Source organism: Anabas testudineus, chromosome 3, assembly GCF_900324465.2.
Source record: "Anabas testudineus chromosome 3, fAnaTes1.2, whole genome shotgun sequence".
NCBI classification, from domain to species: Eukaryota; Metazoa; Chordata; class Actinopteri; order Anabantiformes; family Anabantidae; genus Anabas; species Anabas testudineus.
In genome coordinates this window covers 15,755,887-15,780,354 of record NC_046612.1, presented here as the reverse complement: position 1 = coordinate 15,780,354, position 24,468 = coordinate 15,755,887, and the positions used below count along the sequence as shown (strand labels likewise).

The 24,468-nt window shown below is 37.8% G+C and overlaps 1 protein-coding gene across 1 annotated transcript in view; it reads left to right on the top strand.

Annotated features, from left to right (window-relative positions):
- The window catches only part of luzp2 (leucine zipper protein 2), a 120,519-nt gene extending 98,807 nt beyond the window's left edge, over positions 1–21,712 (top strand). The window contains exons 7-12 of the mRNA XM_026378658.1: positions 1,334–1,396; positions 5,132–5,206; positions 5,665–5,832; positions 14,127–14,231; positions 15,642–15,716; positions 20,783–21,712. Of these exons, the coding sequence (XP_026234443.1) occupies positions 1,334–1,396; positions 5,132–5,206; positions 5,665–5,832; positions 14,127–14,231; positions 15,642–15,716; positions 20,783–20,890 (594 nt within the window). The 3' untranslated portion in view covers positions 20,891–21,712. The remainder of the gene's footprint in view (positions 1–1,333; positions 1,397–5,131; positions 5,207–5,664; positions 5,833–14,126; positions 14,232–15,641; positions 15,717–20,782) is intronic.
- The last annotated feature ends 2,756 nt before the right edge of the window (positions 21,713–24,468 follow it).

Genomic DNA, 24,468 nt, shown 5'->3' with positions numbered 1-24,468 from the left:
TGGCACATGGAAGCACCCTGGGAGAAGGAATAACTAGATGAAAACTCTTTGAAGTGAATTTATCCCTTGGTGTTGAAAACCAAAGAGATCATAATTTGTCTCCGCTGTTGTTCAGAGTTTAATATTAGTTTTAATCTAATGCACTGTTGCCAGGCTCTGTTTATAAATGCATCTATAACTGTTGTATAAATGTATATTCTATTATGGTATGCTGTTGCAAATGTCACCCTGCATTCACGAACACCGCACCATGCGCTACCACACATATTATTACCTTTCTGACAGTTTGAAGAAAAACTGAGAAATAATAATAATAATAATACATTTATTTATATAGCACTTTTCTAAACATTTGTTACAAAGTGCTTCACAAGATATAAATATATATATATATATAAATAACAACACTGTAAAAGTAGCATTAATGCCAGAGCTGCTGTATTGGATTGCATTCGTTTGTAAAGGTACAGTATCCCTAATAAAGTGGCCAGTGGGTGAATATGAATAGAAATAGATATTACATAATCAGTCAAAACTAAAATATTCTTTCTTTCATAATAACTGGAATATGAACCACCTGACACATTGATCTGTTTTAAAACTTTAGTTTTGTTAAGTTTCACATCAAGTTGAATCAATTCTATCTACATATCAATCACAGATTCCAGGCTGTGTAATATCTATAATGTAAAAACTGAAAACATCTTTCAGTCTGACTGAGGCTACAGACCGAAACATTTCGAATCCCTGCCAAGTCCAATGTGGGAGCGTTCAGTGTCCATGCTCACATCATGAGCAGCTTTGAAAATGGCTGTGTATCAATCTAGGAGACAGCCTCTGTGTTTCATGCGCCCACTGATGTGGAGAAGCAGGAGAAGCAGTGTGAATGTCAGGCAGGACTGGTCACTGTGTACATTTGGGGGTGGCAATAAAGGAGTGCTGTGTGTGTGTGTGTGTGTGTGTGTGTGTGTGTGTGGGTGGGTGTGGGAGATGACACACACACATGACAGGTAAGATCCCATCATAACCTAGGAGCCTGCATGTGTGTGGTAGTGGTGCCGGTAACCTGTGTAGTGGGAGTGAGAATTCAGGTTTAGACAGTGGGCAAGAAGCCAGTGCATGACTGCATCATTGTGTGGACTATGCAGTTCAGTGAAGGGGAGATTTGATATTTTCTTCCTTTCAGTAGGGCCTTCCTTTAAGCCAGAGCTTTGCCCAGGGAACACTCACAAAGGAGTCTTCTGCTGCAGCTGGCAGAATCCTGCTACGTGATCTAAAACCAATTTCGCTATTTGAATAAGCTAACACTTATTTCCTTATCTTCCCCTTGCAGTCCAAAAAAATCCAGGCTCAACTGAAAGAACTGCGGTACGGGAAAAAGGATTTAATTTTTAAGGTAAGCTCAAACTGAAGGGGGTGGGGGCTTTATAGTAGCACCAGACAAGGGGTAAACAGGTACTTCAGACCACCTTGAAAATATGATCTCATCACGGGAGGCACTCCAATTAATTCAGTCTGCAATTACAAAGTCCCTTCCAGCAAGGCAGCAGCCTGCAAAGTCAATTGGCCAGCATTTAGACCACATACTGCTCTGTCCAGTCCTCAGTTTCCCCCTCTACAAGATCCATCCCATTGGTTTCAATCACGGGAGGTAAGTGGATTAATGATGAAGATAGCAGTGGATGAAGCTGATACAAACTAAGGCATTATATCATATGAGGGACTATTCAAGACACAAATTACAGCTGACACATGTATCGCTACAATTCTGTCAGTAGCAAATATAGGGCATCAGAAATGAGCCTGCTCCTCACACATTTCCTCTGCAAGCGCATTAAAAGCAGCAAACAAGAAGCCGTTCTGTATTGTTGCCCAGCCGTGCATGCTCCACTGCCCCTTGTATTGCAAGGACTAAATGTTCTTAGATTTGAGCACTCACGTAATATTTATTGGCATTTACGGGTACATGGGCTGACCTTTCAGACCTTGTTTGCAGTGTTCAAATGTCAGTCGACATTTCTGCCACAATGCCCTCTAATGCCGTTTCTTAAAAGTATATTTTGATCCTTCAGGCCGTCTTTCCTAAAGCTCTGTCAGACATAAATGAATAAAAAAAGGTCTCAGTCTTCACCGACTGAATTTTCTGTTACAAGCTCAATGTCTGAATATATTGTCCCTAGATGTTCCTTGTTCTTTTCCATCCTGTGAAAGATATATGAATTGACTTGTTTGCTTCGTGTCACAGCTTGTAAATTGTTCTTTTTAAACTGCATCAGTCACTTGCCCAAAACAAAGCCATTGCTCAATGTCATCAAATATTTGACGTGGGGCTTAAAAATGCTTTGGTCTTTGTGTTTTGCAGTTGCACAAAAATCTGGTTAATTTGATCATAATAGTCTTGTAAAATGTCATATTTGGAAGATGACAAGCAGTCAGTTTTATTTTTCCTGATGAAAAACGTCAGCTGGAAATTCATCCTGTCCCTCTGACCCCCTGGCTATTCCTGAAAACTCATCTGTATTCCCCATATGCTCTATTCAGATGCCCAGTGGGGGGATGAGGGAGCATGAGCAGAGAAGAGTCACTCAAGATACAGAAATGTCATCAGCCTCACAGGGGGGATGTCAGTCAAGGCACCTTGACCGGGAGGCAGTTGAACTGGTTATGACAGCTGCTGTACATATCAAAGTGCATTTTGCAGGACAATGTCACTGTGCACAAAAACATGAGCTTATAAAACTGGTGGCAGAATAAAATAGAAAAAAATTTAAAACTCATGCCTCAAATATTTGATCTGGGGAATCACCCCAGCTTTTTGAGAACTGACAGGTATGGCTATGAAAGAAAAAGTACTGGGAAACTGGAAAAAGAAAGAAGGCAGCAGACTTGAAACTTCAATAAAATGCAATGATCCAGATATTCACAGTGAGGACACACTGCATCTATAGTATCAGGAAACAAGCAAGTGTTTTCTTCCGTATATACTTTATCATCAGTAGCCCTCAAATTTAGAGGACAACTTAAAAGCGAGGCCCAACTCTGTGAATCCAAACCATGCAGTCCCAGTACTAAACTGTAAACACTAGGCAGACAGGTTTCGCGTCACTTGCTCAGCCGTGACATTAAAAACTTCAGAAAAACTGATGGCGCCTTTTCCCTGTGAGACAATATTTTTGGCAGAGGAGCCATACTCAAGCTTTCACATCTCCTTCTCTCTTTTAGTCCACTTTTAAATTTACCCCTAGAGCGGTTTCTCCTCCAGCTCAGAAAAAGAAACAGTAAAGAAAAATGACGGCTTGATGTAGTTGCATGCCTCATCTAGCAGAGTGGCTTACACCTCAATGACCCTACACCTCTATAATGGACCCAGCACAGAAATATGGAGCTTTAGACTTGGAGGCACTAACCCTGAAAGTCAGCATTTCTGGGTCAGCAGCCATGCGCCCGCAGTCCTCAGAGGACTATTCGCTGATGATGCTCTGTGTAATGGATGTAATGGCTCTCTTACTGTAATGCTACATTCGAGCACATGTAGTCTTCATCTCCCCTTTCGAAGATGAATTAAGAGAAGGCTGCTTTTTTTCTGTGTTTGTGAGCAAGTCCAGCCATTTCTTCAGCTCAGCATTTGTATATTTTGCTTGAACGCAACACATATAACATAGACAGGAACCTTTAGGTCATCTCAAAGTGCAGCATTTTGGATTGTGTTTGGAAAGAAACTAAATTTAATCATCATCATGTTATAATATCCACTGCCATAGATGTGAGGGCAGATTTCTACAAAAGCCACCAGTCTCTTAAAATTAGACTATTAGAATAGTTTTCTTTTGTGTCGGTATGCTTTATATTAAAAATAATTCCAATGCATACCAGTGAATATTTGTACCTTTCATTTGCCACAAAGAGATCATACATACGCCATCCTTTGTGTCCATGATTAAAGAACTGTTCCTCGGACTTTATAACCTTCGCTCCCTCTCGAGGACATCTACAAAAAACTTTGTGCCATTGTCCCAAACTTTCAGAACATTCAAAAAGGCTTTCTGGGAGTAACTTCAGATTCTTAAGCGTCTTTGAAACACCAGAGTGGTGAATGCTGATCTGTCCTTCACTGTCACTGCATGATTCATCTGTCAGGGAAAATTTAAATATCATTTCCCGCTGCCCCATTGAGTGGTAGGAATGACAGGCATGTTCATTATTAGAATCATTACTTAACGGGCAGAAATCAAGTTGGAAGTGAGATGAAATTCGAGGAACACGCCAAGACACCGTGTTACAAAACTCACAGAGGAACCACATGAAGCTATAAAACTCACCAAAACCCATAAGTCAGCCCCATCACCCATCTCTGAAAGTTTTTGCATTTTTTGTGCAAAGACTGTGGCTGGTGTTTGTTGGGTTCGCTGTCCTTGGGTGTTTCAGAATGTAAGCCCATGCAGTTTATCATTTTAAGAGGCCAGTAAAAGACACCCAATAAAAGTTCATGGCTCAAATTCCACCACCAAGGCCACGTTTTACACAGACTGCATGCAAATGACCCTAAAACGACTTTCTTTTCTGCTCGCTGATGAATTTATCAATAATAAAAGACTGCTCAGAGGGAGCTCTCTTGGTCCTTATATGGAGTCATATTGGCTTATTTATGGATATAAAAAAAAAAAACCCTTTGTGTGTGTTGTTCACCACAGCTGTGACGCCCGTTCAAAGGGGCTTTAGGGGGTCTGCTTACACAACTTTCAACATTAAACCTTTCTTCTTTCTTTTTTTAACGTGGCTGGCAATGAATGTATGCTCATCCCATTCTGCATACCCAAAGCATTGCAAAGCATTTTAGTCATAAAACTGAACTAAGAATGAATCAATATAGTGAACCTATGTTTATAAAGGCTTATGAGATCCCAGTACTTTCCTGTTTAAAGACACAACGGGGTCCTGTGGCTGCTAAAAGCAAATAATGTGCAATAAGTTTAGGTCTGAGATTTAAGAAGTAATTATCGAAAAAACAATAAAGAGGACCCTCAGTGTGTCAAGCTGCTCTATACATTTGCATTATTAATATGCTTGGACAGATAAGGTGGGAGGCAGAATAGCACAGAACAATGATTGAAAAGTTGTTTCTTTTCTGCAGGGCCAGCAACTTATGGACTTGGAGCACAAGTTAGCGATTGCCAAGGAAGAGCTGGAGAAGACAGCACTGGATAAGGTGAATGACAGGAAGAATATCACCAGTGAATAATGATGTCATCATACTGTCTTTATTTGTGATAGTAATGTTTTCTTTTTTACAACTTTTAGCTAATTCGTTTTTTAATAAAGGATGTGTGGTTTGCATGAATCCCAACTTTAGACCCTTAGGTGGCCTTTTGAAAATGTCTTAACTTGAAGTTATCATCAAAAGCTGTTGTAAAATAATTAAACCAATCACAGAGTCCATTATTATTATCGATTAAAGGTAAATGATCTTTTGAACCTTGCTTTCCTTCTATTACTTTGGTGAGTTTTTCTGGATGCCTTGCCTAACGATGTCTTCAACCCGTTCTAAAGTCACTTTAAAGCATGGCCTCCCATGCCTTTAATGCCTAAGTAAATTCTTATGTGGTTAGGAGGAGGCATGGAGGAATTCAAAAATCTTCTTTTGTGTGTAATCTTGTTTGGGGACAGGAGTCTCAGCTGAAGGCGCTGAAGGACACAGTTCACATCTGCTTCTCAGCTGTCCTGCACAACCAGCCCAGCAGCAGCCACAGATTTCCCACCTCTCCCACCCACTTGTTCAGATACTCATCACTCATCAACAGCTCCAGAGTCACCTTTCAGCAGCCACATGCCAAGGTAATGCAGTAGTCAGTGCAGCTTCATCTGATTTAGTGTTTATCAAAAAGCAGGCTGCGGTCTTTAAAAAAATCCAACCGCTTTTATATTTATTGAATCGACTGAGCGATATAGTGATATATATCTGCTGTAGATAAGGCTCTCCTGTCCTTGAACTAAATGAATGTCTCACTGTGAAATGTCAATGTGTACTCTGCAGAAGTCCAAAAATATAAGCACTTGTGTTTATACAGTGTGCGATGTTTGTAATGCTTACCATAAAGTAAATTGATTTTAAATACTTATGCTTAGTCACTTCAAAAATAGTTTGCAACAGTACACTCCATATTTAACCATATTTCCCTGTTTTTATTGCTTAACGCATGGGACAGTAAAGTTTAATTGAACTACTGTAACAACTATTTAGCTTTTTTTAAGTCATTTTACTTTTGCTCATAGTTTTTTAGGTAATTACAACTGCTTGAATGTTGTTTTTTTGTGTTTCATCAAAATTGTCAACTCTCTGAGCTACGCTATCAAAACGCTATCTTGAAAATTTGAAGTTCAATGCTAATTATAGTTCAGCTGATAACATTGTTATCTGACCTAAACTGAACATTTAATGTCACAGTGAGATTCTGAGCAACACATTGTGCGCCATGAGTACATGTCATTGTGGTAATCATAACTCGTGTTATTTTTCTCCATGGCACATTGACTAAAAGACTGACCTTGAATGAACAATACATGCTTAATGCAGAATGCACTTCTACAGCCCGCTGATATTACTAGACTCACGGCCAATGGGCATTTTTCACAAGTGACATTTTGACTTGCCATAGCAAAAAAGGTCTAATTAATACCATTAACAATGGCTCAGTGCCATTTATGTGTATCAGTAGGCCATGTCAGAGGGCCAGCATGCACAATAGCAGTGCTAAATGGAGTGCAGCCCTAATTAATCTTTTTAATTACACCTGTGGTTTTCCTGCTTGCACATGTCAAAGTGTCTGCAATAAAAAAAAAAGACTCGCAGTATTGACTTAAAATGTAGGTAGGGTCAATTTGATTGTTAGAGATCCTAATTTAAACATAGAAATTACACTTACAATATCTCGATGAGAATGTGATACGTTTGTTTGTAAAGTGAAAATGAAACTCAAGTTGGATTTGGGATTTGCCTCTGTAATGATAGAGTATAATTTTCCCTCTGACTTTCCAGATAAGATAAACCAGGCAACTGTTTTGTGCTATCCTCTTTGTGTAAACACTTCCAAATTGAAATTCATTTCACGCTTTAACTCCTAGCTTGGTGACATCATGGAATATAGCTGCATGCCAAAATGTTCACCTCAGCGCACATCAGAGCACACATAATGCACTCTATGCGATATGAATTTAAGTGCTAGCCAATTATTACCTCATTTTCAAGTGGCCATTTGTCAATCTGATGCCCTGAGCATCATTCTCTAGAGAAAAATTGCCCTGGAAATAATCACTTGCAAATATAACAGTTGGACAAACACAACTGCAAAGGTTGTTAGGAATCAAGCACCAGTCCAAGTTATGCATGCCAGTCGATACACTCTGTGGAGCTGTATCACTGGACGTGAAGCTGAACCACTTTAGGGCATTATGGAGTTTTGGTATGTTGGACTTCAATTTTTTTCTTTATGACATTATTAACTACACAAAGTCTTTGTTTGGAGCTTCTCAAAGTCAAGGTCACATTAGCCTGCACTTAGGATTCATGTTTAATCCCTTTTAGGAGTTGATAAAAAAGGTGACTGCAATGAGGATTTGTTATAAAAACAGGATTTTGTCTTGTTTTGCTAGTGAAGCACTTTGACATTTGTGACAACTGCTACGTGTCAACGTTTCACACAGTCAATATATTTAAAAAAAGCAACACTGTCTGATTCAACAACCTTCAAGCATTTCCTATGTATTTTACTTTATAGACTTACAGATAAAAAAAGATTATATGGAGTACATACAGGTATGTTTCTTGAAAATATACTTATAGTACCTGCAGTTATTTTTCTCTTCTACCAAGCAGCCATGTCAACCTCAATCAGAGACTGTGTTAGTTCTGATTTCAGAAAAGCAGTCACTGCAGTCACTTTGAAATCATCGAGTCGGCCACAGCACTGTAGTGCCTTATCTGCCATGATCCTGGTGAACGATTCTGTCTTTTTGTGCCCTCAAAACAGTCACAATGTGCATTGAGTCTCTTCCGTAGGTGCCTAAGAGGTTTGACGTTCTACTTATAGGTGTTGTTTTTTTTTATATTTTATTTATTTTTGCTTTTCATTATTTCTTTGCATGCGTCAGTGCCACCACCCCCACCATTGTCACCACTGTCCCTTCGTTGTCGCATCATACAAAACAATTGACATTTTCTGTCCACATTTAAACTCTTCGTTGGTGTTTTCAGCAAAACAGGATGATCCCATTATAAGTGTGTATTTCCCCATCATCTTCTTTTCAATACTGAGCCAAATAAGTGCAAGCACATGGGCAATATAAGCATCTTACAAAATAAATGACAAGTAAAGGAAACTCGAGGTAGGTGTGAGTTGATTTTTTTATGCTAATGAAGTTATTACTTTCCAGTTCATTAGCATACAAATAGCAGCACTCCACTTTCGAGCTCCATTATCTCCTGTAGCTGCTGTACACTTTGACGGGCTGTCTGATAAATCTGGGTGCGCCCTCACTGTAAAGATTACTGGGGTGCTCCATCTGTCCGCTCTGCCTGTGCATGCGGAGGTGGGTCAAATCCCATTTAAATCACTGCCAAATTTAACTCAAATTAAGTAGTAAGAAAACAACAAGCAAAAGCACTTACTGTGCATAAAAGAGCCAAACAGCCCACAGCAGAGAAGTTGGGTAACAATGCACTGACAGGGAGGCAAATGTCAAGAACTTGGCTGTTTGGTGACCGCATTGTGTTCCTTATTATGCTTCTTAACAGCATGAAAGAGCTCAGTGGTATTATTAGATCCCTTATCCTATTCCCTGTTGTCTGGTTTAGAATTTAACATATCAGTATGAGGACTGTAAATTGTAATTGAATGTATTTAGTAACACTTAGCTGACGATCCATGGGAAATAATCCGTTATCTTAAAGAGCTAGTATTACATCCATTTTAAATTCATTTATTATAAAACTTGGGTGAGTATTAGGTATATCTTTAGTATTTTCATCACCAAAAGTTGTTAAAATTGGAGACTTTCCAGAAATGTGTAAGTGTAATTGAATATTCCTTATAGATAGAATAATATAGATAACTAGCTGTAGCTTTAGCACAGCTATAGTCCTTTATAATATATATGGTCTAATATGTGTGTATGTTTAAAAATGTGTACATAATTTAAGGGTAAAAGCACATTTTGGTTGTCCTCCTTTGCTCATTATCTAGCTGTAATGCAAACTATAGAAGTTATATAAAGGGCTTGTCCTTGCGAATTTTATATAACATTTGAGAAAGACATCAGAACTTACATAGTGTCCAAACTGCTTACTATTGAGGCAAGACTTTAAAATTTTTAAATAATTTAGGATAATTAAGATAGAATTCAGTATTTTACAGTACATGTGGAGCCCTACCATCATCCTAATCCACCCCAAGCATTTTATCCCTAATTTTCTACAATACCAGCTCTTTATTAATTGTTGGTGATCAAAAGGCAGGGTACAATGGCATTATCACCAATGTACTGTAGAAACAAAAAAAATGCTCCAAAGCTTTTAACATATGGAGAAAGCCTTTATCCACTTACTGGGTGATAAAACATGCATTTGAGTTTCATGAGCACACTTAGACTAAAATCTGCTTTGTGTATTTGAAATCCAAAGTGGGTAAGTGCAGGGATGTTTGTTCAAGCACTCACTGACACCACTTTGAGTTTCATGCTCATAGTCGGAGTTAACGTAATGGACCTTACACTCCGGTAGATGCAACAGATAAGACTCTCACAGGCCTTGCCTTACACACACAAAGCTCTTCATACTGGTGAAAGATTCATTAGTGTGAGGATGCAGAGATCAGCAAGATTGGAAGTTGCTTCATATTTAACAGACCCAAGGAGGGAGCCAAGTCTTGTGGTCTGATAGCATGCAATTTTCATCAAAGTAATGGGAGATGATGTCTTAGATGCTTGGAGCACTGTGCTGGAGGAGAAATCAGGCATTTCATTGCCCTGCTCTCAGCACTTAGTATTTACTTTTATGATTGTTTCATTGTCTATAAAAATCAATGCAATATTTATCTCTGCCATGCAAGAAGGAGATAGTGAGTGGTTGACAGTGCAAAAAGTTGCCTGTAGATATTTATCAGCTGTTAAAGGAACATTTGCACAATGCAAAAAATCTGGGAAACTTTCTAAAGAAACCATTTTAGTTGTGCCTTCTAATAAAGCTTTTTAAATTTATGTTTCATTCAATTTCCTTTTTAAATATAGTCTACAATTACCAAGCATCCCATAATAAGAAGGGTCGCCATTTTAAGTACTGACTTTATGGAGATAGAAATGCATATTAAATCCTTTACTGCACTGTGAAATTCTGTTGATCTTAAGTGATGTTGTCAAAAGTTAGGAAATATTACATGAAATGTTCATCCAAAAGTGGTCACATCCACAAATACAGCCTCTTTCACTGAACCTGCCTAAAAAGATGTTGCTTCAGCTGACAAAGTAAGAATAGGGTTTGACAGTAACAGGTTAAGATTGCTTGTGTTCATCTTGCGACCGTCTTGCTTTGTGCTCTCAAGAGACCATTTTTGACCCAGTTAGGGAAGGTACTATGTTCTAGCCTTGTGCTGAAGCCTGGCTGCAGTAGACAAACACTTGCAGAATATCTGCTGGGGAAAAACTATATCTGCTGATCTTTTATTGTTGGACAGTAATGTACAAAATATATAAATACAACATCTGATCCAGGCACATTTTCTTACATTACATTTTTGTTATGGTGGATACTTCCACTCATCTATATTTCAGAGTAAAATATTGCACTCAGTGGTAGTCACTGGATACTGTACAGTATATAAGTACTCAAAATCAGCTCCACCTCAATTAGTTAGAATAGTAATCAGTTTTGTCCTGTTATGGCACATATATATATATATATATATATATATATATATATATATATATATATATATATATATATATATATATACTGTATATATATATATATATATATATATATATATATATATATATATATATATATATATATATATATATATATATATATATATATATACATACATCTGCTTGTGAATATTGAGAGAATTCGAGTTGGCCTGTCTCTCTGTCAAGTCTTTGTTTTAACACTTACATGAGCCATTGGTCCATAGGTCAGCAGTACAGTCAGGGGTTAGTTCATTGTGGCTGAAACACTTGAACTGTCTGTAATTAATGCCAGCATTCCTTATGCGTTAGGGTCAAGCAGAAGCTTCTTGCTGTACTCAGGCCCTGAGACTGTTTTTTAATGAATAATAGGGAATCTTTTTGCACATGACATCTGGTCATGCCAACATTTGTATCATACACTAGTTTGGAAATAAAAACTACAGTCCAGCATCTGTGAAAGTGACAAGTCAATATGTACCAAGTATGGCATTAACCATTCAGGAATTATGATTTTCATACCCACACCTCTTTTGGAGGATAATAAATAGTGGAACAAATGGCTGACATGGAGTTGCATAGACAAGGAGTTGCATGGCCAAGGATGGCCTGTCCCCCCCTCACTCCATAATTAATTAAGATAAAAGGCCTTGAGACTGGAGTGTTAGATTTGCATTTGGTAGCTGTTCACTGGAATTGTCAACATAGGTCTAAAGAGTGGTCTACGTAAGTGAAGAAAGTCATTGTTGGGCTGAAATTAAAAAAAAACATCACACAGAGAGCAAAAACACTGAGAGTAGCCAAGAAAGTAGTATGAAACATTCTTAAAAAGAAGGATTTAACGGTACGTTAAGTTTAGTATAAGCAAAAGAATCAGAAGACCACAGAAGACAACTGAAGTGGATGACTGCAAAATTGTATCCATGGTAAAGAAGAACCCTTTCACAACAGCTAGTCAAGTCAAGAACACGCTGTAGACTATGACAAGTGACAAATTTATAAATCTAAATACAGTCGCTACACAACAAGGTGCAAAACACTGGTAATGCCCAAAAACAGAAAGACTAGACTTTGCCAGAAAAAAAAAACAATAACAACTGAGAAATAAGATTCTCTGGACTAATGAAACCAAAATGAACTTGTATCAGAATGATGGAAAGAGAAACGTGTGGAGAAGGAAAGGAATAGCTCATGATCTAAAGCAACCACATCATCTGTCAAACACGGTGGTGGTAGTGTAATGGCATGGACATGTATGGCTGCTAATGGAACCATGTGGCTGGTGTCACAACCCAAAAGTTTCTCAAGGCAAAGAAATGGAATGGAATTTGGTCAGTCACTGACTGCAAGGAAATTCTTCCAAATATTTAAGGTAGTCCTTGTGCCACTATTTATGGGCAAGCAAAAATGGGGATGTATGGATGAAAATGGCTATAAAACCTAAATTGTTAGTAAGTCTTGACTTCATTCCCTTCATTCATCTGAGTTTTTCACTTTTTTCATTGTGTTGGTGTACAGAGGACAAATTCCAAAAAGCTTACATTTGTTTCGTTATTTACGGATGGAACTGTATCAGATCCTAGGAGGTTTTTTCTTGGTGCTACCAAAGGTGCATAAATAACAAAATGTAGCCATAGTTCCGAAAGTTTATCATGTGTCACCGTTTTGTGAGGCAACAGTTAGATTCAGAGCAGCCATATCGTTACTCATCTGTATGCGAATGATGTCTACTATATGAAAGAAAACTGTGACTGTAGTCTGGTGTTCAACCCTTGTGAAACTTTGTTTTTATTTACCATTTTTTGGTGCCGAAGATGAAGCCTTTCTTTCACTCCTGCGTCAAAGCACATCAACCTTGCAATAGTCATGTTTTTCATACGGACATCATTTCAGGTGGTGGTGATATAGATTGCTCTTCTACCGCCAGAGAGAACCCTTTTCATCTCCAACTGTCCATCTTGTTTTCCTCACACTATCTTGACTTTGCGTGGGCTGTTTTTGCAGTGGGTCATCACACAACATCATTGTTCATCATATAAAGCTCTCACAGAAGTAAATCCCAAAGCTATCGTTCAGAATTACTTCTCACTCTGGTGATCTGTGTTTATACTCACCTCAGTTGCACAATGGTTTGAAGGTCAAACAACTGAGACCTCAGAGTCAGTTGACAGACAACTGTGCATTTACATTTTGTTTCATAAGTAAGAGTTAAATGACAGTGGAATTTAATTGCCTTTTGCTTTTATGCCCAGCTAATTAGACAGGTAACAAGTCTTCACGTAGTAATAACTAAAACAAAACTTGATATTTACATTTAGGAAGGCAATGCCCCCTCGCTCATACCATGGAACAACACAGGATATATTCCTGACATGCCCAACTTAATTATAAAGCTTTGAACAATTGTCAGTCAAGTAGTGTAAATTGATATTTTGAGGCTCCTCCACAATGCAGCATAATAATGATTTCACTTTGGTTCACCTTCATCACCAGTGTGGCATACTGTATGTCTGATACTACATTTCATGAATAAATCTATCAGCCTCAGCAGAACTTAGTGTTTAGTACTAAAAAAAATGTTAACATGATAAATTAAAATGATGAACATGCTTAACATTATACATGCTTAGCATCGCCACGTTTAACATGGTGACTTTGACATGAAGCCACCAATGTGCATGTGTACAGGCTCATAGTGTTACCAGCATTGTTGCAGACACGTTGCAGTAGTTATTTGTTTTTGATGACAATTGTTTTGTATAGTATTTGTAAGTTTTTTGTTTAGAAATGCAGTAGTTGGTGGTAGTACCTTAGCAATTTTTAACTGCAACAGTTCATTTTGAAATTTCGGTCAGAAATATTAGTACTAAGAAAAGCTTTTCATCTCAGTGCTCAAGATGTGACCTCCAAGTCATGGTACTGTATTTCAATAATTAGTTTGTCAGTGTTCTGTCTTTTCCTGCTGCCTGTTAATTAATGGTAATTCAAGACATGATTTATTTACTACAAATAAATAAATTGATTTAGTTTAAATGAACAAGTAAAATTAAACATTTATGAGCCTTTGGGTCACAACTGTTTACTTTTTAAGAACCCAAGAGCCACTACAGCATCAGCCACTTATGCATTTTAATCTTAACCCAAAATTGAAATATTCTTTTTTTTCCACACAGGATATCTCTAAAGTTCAGAGAATTGTCACAGCAAGTAAATCACCCATGAACATTGGAGTAATGAGGAGAGAGAGTGATGGAGTTAAAGAGTGCCAGATGGAAAAGGTGAGCCTTCGGAGTAATTAAACTGTAATGGCCTGTGTAACCTGAGGGTCCATATCCACAAGGTTCATCTGTTCACTGCATTCATGCTCAAGTCCCTCATCACAAATCAAACAAACCACTTTTACTCCAAGTGTCTTCATTAGGTTCATTAACTTCAGAACTTAATGTAAGAACTGCAACAAGATTTAGTTAATAGTGTGTTTTTTTCATATTCTTTATCTACTTCAACTTTTAGAATAATGTTGCATCAGTTCTTTTAGCACCAGACCAAAGGGTAGAATTTCATTAGTCATAAATCAATTATTAATATATAATCAAATTATTTATTGTGCAAAAAAGCTGAAGATTTGCCTTTTCAAGTTCCCTCTGACTCACTACTGCACCACAGTGCACTACAGTGCTTACACTCAAGAGCATCACTGGAACATTTGAGGGAGAGTAGTGCCTTGCTAACACCTTGAAGGCAGTTACTGAGGTAAGACAAAGAAAAGCAGTCACTGACCCCTCCTATTCAGGTTTTTTTGGGAAGGACGCAGACTTGTTTCTGTGATCCTGGCAACTGTGAGCATCAGTTAAAATGAGTAAAATCCTTCAGTAAATGAGCATCGCCAACTCTGTCAAAGATTTGAAGAAAGAGGAAGAACAGTTTTTGTGATGAGTGGCTTTCAAGAACTAATACAGACTTAAGTTGATAGACTACTGGAGACAGAGGAGTATGGAGAGATGCCAACAAGAGAGAAAATTACCCTGTGTAGAAACAGTGTCAAAGAGATTGTTTCTTAATGAATTTGTGCAAACAATGTTCACTGGTGTCCCATCATTTACTATGCAATTTTGGCAAAGATGTAAAAATGCAGCAGCAAGAGGGAGAAACATGCTGCTACAGATAAGAGGAGACATATTTGAAACAAAGATTCAGAAACTGAATGTGCTCATGAACTCCGACACGTGCATCTTTGTGCTCCTCTGCCTGTAGGCTGGGAGAAAATGGACAAAGACAGTTTGTATGAGTGTGTATATTTTGTATAGCATACAGTCTGTGCTTCATTTTGACAGTGTAATGTGATGTGTGTGATGTTTCCAACACTGCCGGCAGCAAATATTCATAGAACATGCAAGTGTCATTGCATTTTTTTGTTAGTAAATGACTTCAACGATTGGATTTTTTTATTTTGTTTTTGATTATTGTCATAAATCCAGTCAAATCAAAGTGACTGGATGCTTTTATGGTGGTACAAGAAGTTAATGACATTGACACAGCGGATTTGTGAGAATTTAAAGGACATAAAATGTCACTAATATGGGTCTATTCATCTGACGTTTTCCTGGAATGCACACATAAATATGAAGTTGGCACACCTTCTCTGTGTTCTCTACACTACCTGAGATATTTTCCCTCTCCTCCTATAGACTGGGGGCGACTGCTTCCAGAATCGGACGGAGGAATCAGCTCCAGAAAGTAAAAAGCTGCCAGAGCAACAGCAGGTAAGACTCATGTGCATTTACATGGAAATAACAGCTGATGCAAACATTTGACTAAAACCATGATGGGAATTCTTGATCTTCCAGAAGAACTTTTTAGTCAATAAAATAGAAACAGTCCTAAAAGATAAGGTGTATTCCTTATCATCAGCAATCCTAATCCTATGAAAACAACAAAAGAATAAATGTATTGCTTATGACAACCTGACTTTCCTATTCTGTCTGTGCCACTCAACTACCATGTTTGTTCATACATCACGTGAAGGCTAAAATGATGGCACCATCTATGAGATTTTTTTTCATACTATTTTTATTTAGTTTTTTGTGATCATTCAGAACACAGATGACCCACATGCTATAATATCCCTGAACGCCTCACAACACAGGTGACCTACAGTCAGCACTGAAAATGAATGCAGTGCACCAGACCAGCAGCTGACAGCTCACATTATGCCTTCTATAGACCCTTTTACAGCCTACATCATGATTACGTCATGGTGTTAGCTGAAGGCAAAACAAAGGAAAACTGGTGGAAAACACTTTCACTTCAGTGAACCTGTCTCTTCAATAGAAGACACAGGATCATTGACATTTGTGTAGCCATTTCAGTCACAGTTTCACACCCCTATGGGCTATGCAGGAAAATACTACTCTTTTACAAGAAACTTGCACATGAGACATGAGACTTAAGACTTGAGACTTTTAAACATAGAAAACCATAAGCTGTGCCTTGTGTAGCTGTAGTAGCTCCTCTGTACCAAATTATAGCAGTTTCAGCTTATCATTTTCTGAATGTAACACACAACAATGTAATCATGAAAACATAGCAAACACAAAAGACATTAAAAGACATGATGGAAATGACAGTGTAGCTACATAGCTTAACAACAAACACAGTATATAACAAAGAAACAGCTAAAAATACATGATGGAAAGATGCTCAATGCCGTCAACACATCTGCTGAAATCTAATATTCAGTGTGCCAATGTCACCTATAGTATGTAAGATTCAATGCCCTGCCAAAGGCTATGCATAACTTCTTCCTTCATCATATTATTGAACTGAGTCACACGTGTTTTCCTGTACCATCTGCCACTGCCAAACAATGCATCTCATTTCAATGCAGTGCATCACAGTGTAACTGAGCAACTTCCATGCATTCCAAGTGGCAACGATCCCTTTTTAGGCACAGACTATTTTCACAAGAATATTTCAAAGGAGATCTCGACAAATGGGCAGATTTGACTTCACTGGTTTGTTTCGTGCCAAAAAGATACTCAGTGAGACAGTCTGACAATTGTTTTTGTTATGTGATACAACAGCGAACTGTGTCACTGATTCAAAGCTCTACAAGATAATAGTATTCAGTTTTAGATTCAATGTAGAGAAGTAGTTCCACATAATATGTAACATATTATTGAAGTCAAAAGCAGTTCATCCCCCCTGAGGCATATGTACTGTTCTGTATCAACACAAGATGCAAAAGCAAAAAGTACAATGATGGAAGGAAATGTGTGTGTGTGTTAGTGAACATTGTACATTTCAGTGTTTTGTTTAAAACGTGTTATGTTCCAGTTTTTCAAATTATTGCATTTTTTAGAAACAAAAAAAGAAGACTTCTAACTTCTAATTTGGGATAATGACTTGAGAGGTTTTTTTTTTTCTCTTCTATTGTTATCTCCTTAATTGGGAAATTTCCACACTGTCTTGCAGCAATGTCTCTACATTCAACTCTTTTTCTGCTTTCCACTGATATTCTTCAGGCACAACACCCAGCATACATGGTGTAGTTATTAATTTGATTAGTAATGGCTTCAATTCTTGCATCTGTGCCTCGTTTTTCATTAATCTGCCCCCTACTCCTGTCACTACCTTGATTATGTGCTCTTATGTTCAGTTTATAGAACTGAACTACAGCATCCCCCGTTGTGTACACTACAGATGGTTTTAGAAGAATAGACTTTCTTTTACACAACACATAGAAAGGTTTAAAGTGCAAGCAAGCAACATGTGGACTCTCTATATCACTGTATTTAATAACCTTAGGCTATTCATTCTGTCTCATCTGGCAGACAGATTAGATGCAGAGCTTTACAGATCAACAGCACATGCCCTCATAGGGTGTTTTACTTAGAGACCGGAACTGCCCACCCTTGCTTTAAAGCCACTGTATGCCAGCTAACCTACAAAACAAAAGATCTTCATAACACCTCAGCAAACCCTAGCATACTTAAAGAAGAAAGCAAAACTCCAGGAATCTAAGCATTTCACATAGTAGTAGTAGATGAGGAAAAGCTGAAAACAAGGCAAAAACCAAAGAAAAGCATTGCATTGTATTGTTATTGATGACGATGCTATGATTATTTTTGCCACGGGGCCTTATTGAGTTAATACTGGGTCTAACTTACAGCTGCAATAGAAACATCTTAAAAGGAAAAATAGTCAGATATTTATTTGCCCCAATGTACAATATAAATGAATTAAAACTAAAATAAACAAAGTCCTCAAAATGTTATTATATGTTTTTTAGAAAACTTTGAAATTCTGCCTATTTTGCTAATAAAAAAGATTTAAGCCCCTGCAATGTTTGCCTTTAGATTTTAAAAGGCCATAATATCCAAGAAAACTGAAAGAAAATGTGCCCATTTGTTTTAGTATCTCACATATTCTAAGAAATAAAAGTCCTGCTGTGGTACAGTCAGTCGGTTAGTTAGCTGGTGTGCAGTGTTTTCACAAAACACTTGCTAAATAAGGCAAGAAAGAAAGTTCATCCACAAGGTAAGAGAAGGCATTAACAGTTTCTTTCTAACCAGGAATATAAAGTCAAAACTGCTCTGTATGTATTTAGCAGAAGTGGACATCTAAGTTATTTTGTCAGATATGTTGCACATTTGTTTTAAATTAGTTAACATTCCTGATACTCCAAAAATCTATCCTTGCACTAAAATGTTTTGCTGTCCTTAGGGTGTTTTTTGATGGAAATGAACAAGCACACACACAAACAGGCAAATCCCAAACAAACATCAAAGTAGGCAGAAACATAAGATGGCAAGAAGCCACCTGAGTGCATTAAGTGAGACCTTGAGATTTGCTTGCAGATGGAAGCGACAGTCACTCAGTGCCGAGTCTCGCTAACTGTATCACACATATTTGCATACTTCTGTTGAAAAATGTACTACTCAGTATTGTATAATTACACAACTGCCCCCCATGAAATAAAAGCTGAGGTGCACGTTGCCTCTTTTTGTTTGTTTTGCTTCCAGCCAGGTGATAGAACTATAACCCACTGCCATTCAGAGTGATGTGTAACTCAATAATTTGCAAGCAGCCAGCAAGCCTTAAGGCATTCTCCAAAGTGACATCAGTAAACACAAAACAGATGCTTTGCTTGGGGGATTGTTTTCTAGTGCCTGCGCGCAGTACTTAAACATGTCATTGGCAAAAATGACTTAGATTATTCAACGTACCAAAGACGTTTGGATTCCATTAATGAAATACATCAGAGCCCAATAAATCTGTGTTTAAAATGTTAGAGGGAATTTGTAAAAACAACAGGAACCTACCATCCTAAAACACGCTACACACACACACATTTTCTCTCTCTCTCTCTCTCTTAAATTGCGCTGCGTTTCAATGTGTTACTGAACTGTAAACAGGCCATCACTGTTGGTTTCAAAACCCTGAGAACTGCTGCTTTTCCATCCTGCCAGGTATTTAATTGCATTGCTTTCTAAAGTAGAACTCATTTCCTTGATAGCTGGAATGAAACCAGCGGGACACAGTAGCTGCGTCCCAGTGCACAGGTGCTACCCCCTTCAGAGTCAGCACTTGGCAAGGCTATATTTATCTTCAAACATTAGCTGTAAAGAGGAATTTAAATCCGCATTTAAGTCAATTATATGTACAGCCGTTTAATTACAATATAAACAAATCCTCACCACACTTTATTATGTTTGGTCCAATAGTAGCTATTATCTTTCTGCAAATGAAAATAAACTACTTTAGCCCTGCAGACCTGTATCACCTTCTTCTTTCAGCTGCTCCCTTTAAGGGTCGCCACAGTGTGATCATTTGTCTCCATCTCACTTTGTTCTAGGCGTCTTCCTCTGCGACACCAACCTCTCACATGTCCTCTTTCACCATGTCTTTGACCCTCCTCTTTGCCCTTCCTCTTCCCCTCTTCTCCTCCTGTCTGGCAGCTCCATCCTCATCATACTTATATGATATACTTTATATTATATACTTTTCATCCCATGTACTAAGAACTAAAATACTGTAACCACAAATTACTACACAGAGTGCCTTTTTTGGACTTTGTAAAAATGAATTAATTTTGTCTTTAAGCTCCATAAATTGTAAAACTTCCAGTAATGGGTAAATATTCATATGAGTGGGTCCCCATTTTGTTTATGAATACAATAAAGCACATGCTGTGCAAGCAAGCAGGCGCCATGATCCACATCCTGCAATGGTTTTACTCTGTACTGCTCTTACACAATTGGTGGAACTTTAAAATCAGCTTTGCAAATGTTTCAGGAGGAAAGAATTGTCCTTTATATGTTTGATAGGTAATAAAATAGATGCAATAGATGTTTCAGTAAGAAACATTAAATACAGATTAAAATTAACACTACCTAATGTTTTACAGCAATTTTCAAAACTTCTAATTTGAACTACAGAGGATTGTCCTAATGCAGCATTAACTTTGGTATCTGTGTAGCAGAGGAGGAGAAAACTGGTGGCGACATGTGGTCAATTTTCCAATCATCCTGCTTAGGAAGGATGAGAGTTCAGCTCGATATTTTTTCAAAGGCAGCTTCTTCATTTGGCTGCATCAGCTAAACCAGAATCTCCTAAAATGGGACAGAAGAATCAAACAAATTAAGGATAATAAGTAACTGCAATAGAAGCAATAGAAGAGTAAACTTTAATATTAAATAATGAAAACAAGTTTCTTCCCACATATTTGGGAAGAGGCCGTACACAGATTAGAGACCACTGCATCCACTGTGAAACGGTATTTTGTCCGCCTCGCTCATTATTAATCTTTATGTTCTTGACCTTACAGAAAAGGAGCCAAGCGCAGACTGGAAAATTCAACACAAAGCGCTCAGACAACAGCGAGGAGGAGGAGGGAGGCAGCAGCAAAAAGACAAAGCCACATAAAGACAACTGAGTGGACAGCATATCATCCAAAATGCAGACCTCCTGCATTGCCTGAAGGATCTTTCTAAGAGCACACACCTGCGCACTCTCACAAAAAACATATGTGCGGCCACAAATACAGACACTCACTCACACACACACACACACACACACATTTTTAAAGACACGCACACAGATACACATACGCATATTAGCATTGTTTGCAAACGCTGAGACGCTGGAACTGTCAGATTTCAAACTATCATCATGAAAACCTCCATAGTAAAATGGCATGCATTCTAGAAATTCTTTTTTAAAAGGTAGCCATGGCACTGGTAACTTGTTTCATGATTGTTCATTTGTTGTTTACTTATCTGAGTTTTATTCTGAGTGAGGACACTGCTTTCTAAATGTGTGATCTTTCTAGAAAATTCCCTTCGCTGGTGAGGTCTGACACTGTATCCTGTGATAAGTATATCAATTGACAAATAAAAAAATTGTGCTCCTTCTACTACTAGTACTACTACTACTACTACTTATACTACCACTACTACTACCCAACTTAGAATATTGTTTGTCACTCATTGTAGCAAGGTTAATTTACTCCTCCACATTTTGAAATATAGAGGCTCAAGTTGGCTGGCCAACTGTTCAACATTTAATATTTCAGCACTCTTTCTGCCTTTAACACTCCAGAGGCAAAGAGCCAAAGACTCACAATGGGTCGTGTCCCTGAGAATGTGCCATGCACTGAGTAGTAACTCCTAGCTACATGTATCTGTGTTATCTGACCTTTCTGTGTCCTTTCAATAAACTGTAATTTTCAGTAAATGTGTGAAGAATAAATGGTTATTTGTGGGAAAGAAATGAGTATGTATGAGTATGTTTGCAATCAACAGTGGAAAAGGGCACCCAATGCAACGACCATCAAGGTTTATGCCTTCTGAATATTAATTATATGTGAAACTATTAGAGGAGGTTGCCAGAGAGGCTGCAACACATCTTTTTTTGTTTGTAAAAGATATTCATAGCGTTGTTTTAAAAGATCAGTTGTAAAATTATTACAAAAAGTGGCCTCTTCTGATTTTCTACTCTAAACTGAAAATCAAGTTTCCTTTTACTGAAAGCCAGATATTCTGTGGCCTGGACTATTAAATCTTCATGCACAGCAAGTTAGAAAAAATGATTTAGGAAGCTCTATTTTTCTTTTATGTTTTATTAAGTCTTACATGATCACGTAAAGATACTTAAATGTGCTGCCTGTATCCATTACACAAGATTGACACCGGCCGAATACCGGATTTGAATACATTTCTTATAAAGTGCAGTCACACAGTACCTACCGTGTCTTCCATTAGGGCTTCAACTACGTTAACTATCATTATTCATTATTCTATGTTTTTTTTTTTCTCCAAAAGTCTAAACAGTTTAAAGAAAAGCACCAAATTGTCACATCTGAGAAGCTGGCAACAATAAAAGCCCCGGATTTGAGACTGGATAATTATTTAATTATGAAAACTAATCTTCTCAGTTAGCAATTAGATTGATTGACTCATCATTGCAGATGTCATCTATGTTTGTCAACTATTGGAGTCGTACCCTGAACAAATGAAGCACATTATTTAACTAGCAGATTGACTATAATGACATTCCTCCATTGACAATTTCGACTTTCAAAATGGTCAAACTTTCAATTTAGTATTAGTCATTTCCTGAGAACTGTAGTTTGTTTTAGTCATTTATTTCATCTAAGTTTAAGTCAAGTATCTGTGAAATTACTTTTAGTTTGTCATCATGAAACGTAAAAGAAAAGTAGGGTTTGCTCAACGAGTGTTTACCAGAATCGTCATTATAATATATTTTAAATTATCATTAGTCATCAAAAAACTCTTGTTAATTAAGATTTACACACTGCAGTCTTCACCACAAACATGATTCTAAAGGTCTGGTCAGACAGAACAGCAGACTTTAGACTTGGCCTGTTTTCATATGAAATCAAAGCAAAGTGGATGCAAATCAGGTCTGCGATGGACAAGCTCAAGCAAAGACGCAGCTGGGCGTGTTAAAACGAGTTCAAATTGAACAAAACATTTGTGTTTATGCCAAGAACAAAGAATTTAATTTCTGGAATGTGCATGGAGGAAAAACAAGAAACTTGAGGAATCAGCAGGATCTGTTTTCAGGCACACCAGAAACACGGGTGAATAAAAATAATAAAAACAAAACAGTGAAGTGGTGAAATTCATGCAGAGGCAGTATGCACAAAGAAAGAAAATATTTTCTGTATTTTTTAAACACTGTAATTGCTTCACTAGCCAGTGCCCTAAAATACCCATTAGTCTCTAACTACACTGTGCAGGTGTAATCAGCGTAATGCCACAGTGTGTACAGTATATAATGGATGTTACAGCACAATTTCAAGACTTGATCCAAATCTAGACGTTGCTCTCTCACAGTCGAAGTCCATTGTTGAGTGTGAAAAACTTTAAGGAGCTTAGTGGTCACAGCGTCCTCTTCATGTGACATTTGTTGTGGTCAGTCAGTCCAACAGTGTCCATGCTGGAAAATGTTCGGTGACAGGTGCACTGCTCTATTTTAAGGCCTTTAATCCATCTCTTCTTGCAAGTTTGAGACCCTCCTCCATGTTGTAGCTACATCTTGCTGAGAAGCAAACAATAGGGCCTGCCGCCAGGATTTGGAGACCCGTGGCGGATCCTGCAAAGGCTGCCAGTGGCCGAAGCAACAGAGAAGGAAGATGGTCAAGCTTTCTGTGAAGTACACAGACTTGGGGTTTAATCAAAGTGGCTGTGTGGCTTTTTGTGTCATCATCCATTTACTGCTTATAGGAATGATGTGTTTTATGAGGGCAGTTATTCAGATTACATTTCCGGCTGATCGGTCTTCAGATGCACCCAGCCAATGAAAAAGGTTACTGTTTAGTGTGAAATGCAAAACACTGCCTATTGTAAAGATACTGCAGTTCATTATTTTTGCTATCTAAGAGAGACAGGTCATAAGCACCCACACAAAGGCACCTTCACAATGTCAGCATTAAGCAGTGTGCTTGAGTTCACGGACTTTTCTTTAAGCTTCTTGAACTTCATTTAATCATGGAGACCCAGGAACAAAGGATATGTACACAGGATGACAGCAGGACAGGTGAGTCACGCAAAACTATCACAATACACACACTGGGACTCAAACAGTACAACAGGCCGAGCTTTGTTCTGGAGCAGGGGTCGCTGTGATCTATCGCAAGTCCTGTTTCCCTGTCAATATGAAAAAAAGAAAAGAAAAGAGAAGAAAAGAGCTCTTGTTCTCATTCTGGACAGTGCTAACTGGATAATCCAGATTTTCTCCTTCTCCTCAAACATACAGATGGCAAAATTCGGAGATAACAATAAAGCTTTTTACCAAGTAAATTTCAACTCAAATGTAGAAAATAAAATTCAATATTTAATTTAATTTACCCAGACAGAGAATAGTTGCTAATTGTAGAATAATTTGAATGTAACTATAGCTGCTGTTATCACACCAGGACCATAGACTGGACATAAACATTTATATTACGTTTATGAGCAGGACAAAGAAGAAAGACGTTGGCTGTAT